The sequence below is a fragment of the Sander vitreus genome, chromosome 15, assembly GCF_031162955.1.
Source record: "Sander vitreus isolate 19-12246 chromosome 15, sanVit1, whole genome shotgun sequence".
NCBI lineage: Eukaryota > Metazoa > Chordata > Actinopteri > Perciformes > Percidae > Sander > Sander vitreus.
The window spans coordinates 6,897,479-6,904,679 of NC_135869.1; the positions used below are offsets into that span (position 1 = coordinate 6,897,479).

Below are 7,201 nucleotides of genomic sequence, written 5' to 3' on the forward strand. Positions count from 1 at the left end.
GGATTTGGTGTGATATAGTTTTTTTTGTTTATGTAATAGATGTATAAAGTACAACAAACATATTTCACTCCAAATGGAGCTTTCTCTCCCACGGACACCACTTTACTCAACTGCCTGAAAATACAGTAGCTCGTCCACATTCCTGTTTGAAATTCCTAAACTAGTGATGTCACTGATTGAGAAAGCCAGCCCATAGGTGCTGCCTGAGCAAACACAGCACACCCAGTGGCTTGTTTAAATTTGGTTTACCAATGACAACAGAGTGGGCCAGCTGACCAATCGGAGCAGACTGGGCTTTTCGGGAAGGCGGGCCAAGAGCTCAGACAGAGTAGGGCTTGTTCGAGATGAGCCAGGTCTGCGCAGAATCGATCACCGGCGATTGCCGCCCAATGCATGCCGGTTAGATTTGTGTCTGACTTGATCCAGACTTGCTCTGACGTCATGCACGCGTGGGCAACAATAACCTCACATGATCAAGGCGGCCGCAGTTTCTTTTCACCAAGTGCAAGAACCCAGGCGGACCCAGGGCATGCTGGGAGACGCCTGTCTAACAACTGGATACTGTGTACAAGCTGATATATGGGTCTGATGACATTTTATTATATCGGAATCAGACCTAACCGGATGTGAGTGTTTCTGTGACTTCCTGTTCAGCCTGAAGGCTGCTGGAAACTGTCCGACTTGACCGTGGCTTTTTGTCACCGCCCCCGGCTGCTGCCGCCGCCTGCTCTCGTCTACTTTACAAGCGAGGCGCAGCTCATCTCGAACGAGCCTAGTGTATCAGGCAGAGGCGCTGCAGCAATGGGCAGTATGAGAAATGTGTTTTCTGAACATCCCAAGCATGGAAATCTACTCTAGTAGACCCCAAGAGTGCAAATATGATGCTGAAAAGGAGTATAATAGGGGCTTTTTAAGCTTTTTCAATCGATGGACCATCTGACGACCGCCTGAGAATGTGTAAATGCAGCCTTAGTCTTCTTATTCAGACAGTCCTGATCCTATCACTCTGACCTCCTCTTGTCCCACTCTTGTGTTCACAGAGATCAGTCAGGAGACGGCAGTGAACCCAGTGGATATTGTCAGCACACTGCAATCCCTCCAGATGCTCAAATACTGGAAGGGAAAGCACCTGGTTTTAAAGAGACAGGTAGGAAACAAAAGTCAGAATTCCTTTCATGCTGTTATTTTTTTGTAAAATTCAACATAATTTCATTAGCGAATTTCCTTGATTAGCATGCACAAAAAGGAGTAGGATGAAGTATAAACTAATTTAATCCTACCCCTTAATAATTAGCTCATTATTGACCAAAACGTAATATAATTATAGAGTTTGACATACATGGCACTTATCACACCCATAGTTACCTAATTACAGTTAAATACAGTAAAATAATTACACAGCTATATATATATATATATATATATATATAATCTGAATTGTCTTGAAGACCATAAATACACATGTACATGTGCATATATTCATACACATACACACACCTACTGTTCTGTCCGTTTGGCAGAAAATCCTTACTTTACCCAGCTGATTGATTACCATTTAAGTTTAAAACTCTTGTTACTGGGATACTGAGGACAAGCACAAGCATTTTAGCTTTGTAACACAGCTCTACATTAGTGTAGCCAACTAAGGTGCATTTTCTTTCTGTAGGACCTTATCGACGACTGGAAGGCCAAGGAGACCAAACGTGGAAATGGCAAGAGCATTGACCCCACAGCCTTAAAATGGACACCGCCTAAAGGGACGTAGAGGGAGCTTCCTTTCACACTCCAAACACCCACACACACACATACACAGACAGATCCTCCACCACCTCCACTGGCATGCTCACAGACCCTGAGCCTAAACCCCTCGCATACAAACTCTTGTACAGACCGCTTGCAGCAGCTACGGCACAGTCCGCCGTTTCTCTGGGTTCAGCAGTCACTGTCATGGCTCGGGAAATTGACTTCAGTCCAACATTAGCTCACTGATATAATGCCTGGTCCAGAGTATTTGTTTGGACATTGCACACAATTAGATGAAAATGAGGCCAATGTGCATGAATTTGGACCTAATACATGAATGAATGATCAAAAATGTATTAAGAATTTAAGACCTGGCTACGTGTAGACACTTTGTAAGATTTTGTACTGCAAAATCTGACAAAGCTGTAATCCGAGTCGCCATCAGGGCAGCAGGGAGGGATTAAACACTTGCATGTAAAAAAAACAAAAAAAACATGCATAGCAATAACAATAGTTCATTTATGGCAGTGTTCAGTAACATAAAAACAAAAAGAAACAACCAAACAAAAGCAGTATTGCAGCTGCAGATGCCCTCAAATACTTAGTTCAGTTAATTGTAACAAAAGCGTTATAGTTATTTGGATTGAAACCAATACACAATATGTTTTGAAGGCAAACTATACTCTGCAGCCTGGTGTCTCTAACAGCTGTATGCCACTGGCTATTACTCACTTAAAGGACAGTAATGTATTACATGGAGTGGACTTTTAATAACATTTATCATTTGACAGATTGTAAGTGCATTTATATATTTTACACAGTTTATCAATGTGATTATTTATTTCATAAATTTAATATTGAACACTTTGGGGTTCCACAGCTATTCATTTATCTTTAGATTTTTATATTTTCGGTCCAACAAACAGTACGACTAAAATGCAGAACAATAAGGTAGGCATCTGCCAGTGATGTCTGTCTACGTAGGATCACGGCTGATGTCTCTTTGACCTCATTTGTTATCTGAAAAGTGAAAGTAATTGTGCGTTGTTAGAGCACCTCCTGTCCAGACACCTGATTAGCACGGAGCACCAGACACCAGCCCGCTAATCCAATCTGCAGGCGGCCGGAATTGAACCTGCGCTGCTTTTCAGTCTGTTCTCGAGATGGCCGACACAACGCATGCCGTCAGCACGTTGACTCATGCAATGCATTTTGGCAGACACAGACCAGCTGGCTGTGATTAAACAGGACAAGGCCTGGCCCCAAAGTGCATAACGTTTCTAGGAATAGGAGTCCCGAGTTTTAATTTACCATTCAGGTTATGTGGCAGACATACGGAAGCTTAGTGCTGCCAAACCTGGAAAAGAAAAAAAAAATTTACTAGTATGTAAGTTTAATGTAATAACACGTTTTTAACAAGATATTTTATCACAACATACAAGCTTATCAAGTTATAACAAGAAAATGTCCTTGTTATTACATTATACTATTTTATGTTCTAACAAGAAATGATCACGTCATTACGGGAACCTTTTCATGTTATAACGCGCTAATTTTTAAAGTGTTGTAACATGTAACGTTTCACGTTATAACGTGATCATTTATGTTGTTAGAACATGAAACTCCTGTTTGAATGAAGACACGGTGTGCAGATGGATGAATTGTTAAATTTGGCTCATATACCATACATGATTTGAATACGTTCTTATGGTTATAACAAGAAACCGTTCATGTTATAACGTGATAAATAGTATGTTGTATTTACAAGAAAATGTTCTTGTTGTAACTTGATGGGTTTTTTGTTGTAATAACGTGAAAATATTGTGTAAAAAAAACGTAAAATATCTTGTTATACCGTACAAAACATCCTGTTATTACATTAAACTGTTCATGTAATAACGTGATACTGATACGTTTTTCGTTTTCAGACGTGGCAGCCCTACGCTTCCGTACCGACAGACTGGAAATCCTTTAAAAGGAATTTGATCATTTCTTTTTAGAGCTGCAAAAAATTAGAGCTAAAATAAAATATTACCCGGGATTAACTATTGTCTTTTCACACAAAAATGGGCATCAGCTACACAGTGATGTTGCCTTTGGTCAGATCTTTTGACAGACTAACCCTTTTTTTCTGACAGTGGCTGTTTGAACCCAGAGTGCATCAATACCTCTGCATCTCTCTCATGCAACAAACACACCCATTAGCTGTGTTCGAAAACTGTTCCCTCATTCACTCTCTCACTAGTCCCAATATAGTGTTCATTAAACTTTAAACTAAACTATATAGGGAACGACCAAAACGAGATTTCGGACACTCACTTAAACATATCGTCGCATCAGTAGATGCCTCGGTTATTTGTGTGACGGAGGCGGGTGCGCCCAGCATCATGCGAACAAACCGAAACCAAAAATACTTCGGTAACACTCCTCTAAGAGTGACATGACGCTGTCATGAACACATGACACTGTCATGACTGTGTCATGTCACTCTTGTGTAACCAAAGTATTGGTTACACTTTACTTGAAGGTATCTACATAAGAGTGACATGACACTGTCATGAACGTGTCATAAACATTATAAACAAGTCATAAATGTTTATGACATAACGCTTCTGTCATTAAGTGTCATTTGGTTTTTGTCATGACAAGTTAGCGTTAGGGTTAGCGTTAGGGTTCATGGGTCATGGCAGTGTCATGTGTTCATGACAGTGTCATGACACTCTTATGTAGATACCTTCAAGTAAAGTGTTACCAATACTTCTAATACGTCCCCGAAACAAAGCGTGCACTCATGAGGGTAGTTAAAGGTTGTATATACATATATATGTTGCATGTTACATTTCCACTGTTTAGAAACGAAAGCCCGCCCCATTTCTCCATTTCAGTTTTCGCGGTTGCTTCTGCGTCTTCTCCTCCTCCGGGAAAAGATGGCTGCGTTGCGTTGTGGTAAACTGGAGTAAAATGTAGGGGTACTTTCTCTCTTAATACATCCATGGGTACATCATATGTACGCTCAAATTAGCTGTGCATTGTGGGTATTTTATAGCGGACTATATAGGGAATGAAATTAACCGCGGAGGATTGGAACACCACTACAGAAATGGCGAACACACTTCGCACACACATATGGACAAAAATGCACTGTCTCCGTGATAGGGAACGGTTTGGAACACAGCTACTGTGTCCAGTATTTAACCCATCACAGCAGTCAGGCTCTTAGCTAGGATGCTATAGCTGCCATTGGCCATGTTCGGACCGTGTCATGTCACCACCACATGTGTTGTTACCACCTGTCTTCCCCTTCTTTTTTTTAAACCTTTTATCTTAGTGACGGCTGTGTTGTTTTATGTCTTCACTTATATTGTGAAAAGTAAAGCTACATAGGGGAATCAGCAGCTGTTCTCAGTGTTGGAGCACCCAAACATGTTTGCTGTCTTTTCTCTGTTCTTTTGTGGTGGTTTGGTTAAAGTTCTCAATGCTATTTTATACTTTTTCTACCTCTAAGGTTTACCACTGTATAAAAGCTACAACGGCCCATTTTAAGCTTCTTTTTTTTGTATTTTGTTTGTAACGTGAAGCTATATAGCTGTGGTGTTTTTTGTTTTGTTTTATTTTACTAGATTTTAAATGAAATATATTTATAAACTTAGAAAAATATGTTAACTGCGTAGAACGTAAAAGACAAGAATGGTAGAGGAATGTCTACTCTGTAGGACTGGCTTCCATGTAAATATGAATATTTATCTCAAGATTTTATGTAGTTTTGAATGTGTCTAGAAGCTCTCGAAAGGTACAGGAGGGAGAATCCAAGGCAACAAAGACAATGACAGAAGTCATTTACATTTCAGAGGTTCATTCTCCTGTTATCAAAAGTGACGTATGATTGAATCAGAACGCGTCACTTTTGCACATTATCACTACTTGTCACCGCCGTGATTGCTGCTGCAAGCAGTTAGGAAAACACAAGCACAGTCTTTTTGTGTGAGACCAGTTAGCGTTGTCGCCAGCATTTTTGTATTCTATAATACAGTGTGTGATTGAAATTTTTTTTATTGTTCATTATATGTTCATTTTGTAAACGGCATTTAAGAATTGTTAGAGGAGTAGTTTTGACAGTTTGGGAAATACACTAAGCTTATGCTAAGCTAACCGGCTATTGGTGGTTTCTTTATATTGTCTCTGTCGGGTGAAAACCTTTTGTTGTTAAGGAAAATTTCAGGAAAAAAGGCTAATTTGAAAACCTTTTATTGAGCTTTGTACCTCAGATGAAGTCTGCCTCAGTCGCCTTGTCTCTGTTTAAATATTTGTAAAAACCCACAGACCATTACCATAGGTAAAGGGTGACCAATAGCATTGATTTATTAAAAGAATTAAAATGATGAATTGTGGAGGTACAAGGTTTCTGCCCCACAGCGACAATATGTACCAAATATGAGAGTGGTATTAATCCTCTCATGTAACGCAGCAAAGCAAATACGTATATTTCCCGAAAATGTCAAAATATTCCTTTAAACATTGTGCATAAGCTTGGACAGCAGTTGGCTGTGAAATTGGAGGTGTGTGGCCACCAATGTCAGACTGAATCATCTTTTTTCTTTCTTTTCTTTTCTTTTTTTCCTCCAGAATGCTTTTTTTTTTGTATCGTAGCTTTTGTGTCACAATGTCACCTTACCTTTACAGACTACAGCCGAGAGTTCCATTAGCCTTTCTTCTTTCTTAGTATAAAAGAAAATGTTGCCTTTAAATTCTATTTGTATGTATGTATTTCTTTGTGTCTTGTTTTCCTGGGTTGTTTTTATAGTGATGTTATCTTTCTACCATCTGTGGATTTATTCATCTGTGTTTTACACTTTTGGGCTTTGCATGACGTCATAGACCGGCAGAGTTAAAGTCATTACAATATATAAAAGGTCTACATGTATCCTTTTAGCACCTGTTCTCAATAAACCTCTCTGAGACGGGCTGCTGGAATTACTCATCACTGTTGTATGTGTATGGACTGGGTTGTTTTGCCAATTCTTAAGTGCATTTACAGAAAAGTGCACTTTTAAAGGGAAAATCCATCCTAAAAAAAAAAAAAAGCAACCTCCTGATGATGATGTTCCATACATGACTGTGCCGATTTTGTTCTTGACTGTACTTTTACTTTTGTCATGTTGAGATTTTACCTGCATAGGTATGATGGAGTGATTAAAACGATCTGCGGTCCCCTCAGAATTATTTGGCAGCCATTCTGTACTCGCATTTAACATACAATTCATCATAAGCAGAGCCTACTTTTTATTCTCACAGTAGCAGCAAAGGGAATGTAATTTTTTGTATTGACTGGAAAAGACTTTTAAACCAGGGGTGTCAAACTCAACTTAACTAAGAGCCACATTGGAAAAAAATGTAAGAGTCACATGAAGGGTAGTCTATATACCGGTACACAACGTTCCACTTCCGGGATTGCTCCGTT

At 39.5% G+C, this 7,201-nt stretch overlaps 1 protein-coding gene across 8 annotated transcripts in view; it reads left to right on the forward strand.

Moving 5' to 3' along the window:
* Window positions 1–4,489, forward strand: part of LOC144530052 (histone acetyltransferase KAT7-like) — a 29,597-nt gene extending 25,108 nt beyond the window's left edge. For all 8 annotated transcript variants that reach the window (XM_078269458.1, XM_078269463.1, XM_078269464.1 and 5 more), the window contains 2 exons: window positions 1,041–1,147; window positions 1,667–4,489. In XM_078269458.1, coding sequence (XP_078125584.1) covers window positions 1,041–1,147; window positions 1,667–1,765 — 206 coding nt within the window. In that variant the 3' untranslated portion in view covers window positions 1,766–4,489. The remainder of the gene's footprint in view (window positions 1–1,040; window positions 1,148–1,666) is intronic.
* The last annotated feature ends 2,712 nt before the right edge of the window (window positions 4,490–7,201 follow it).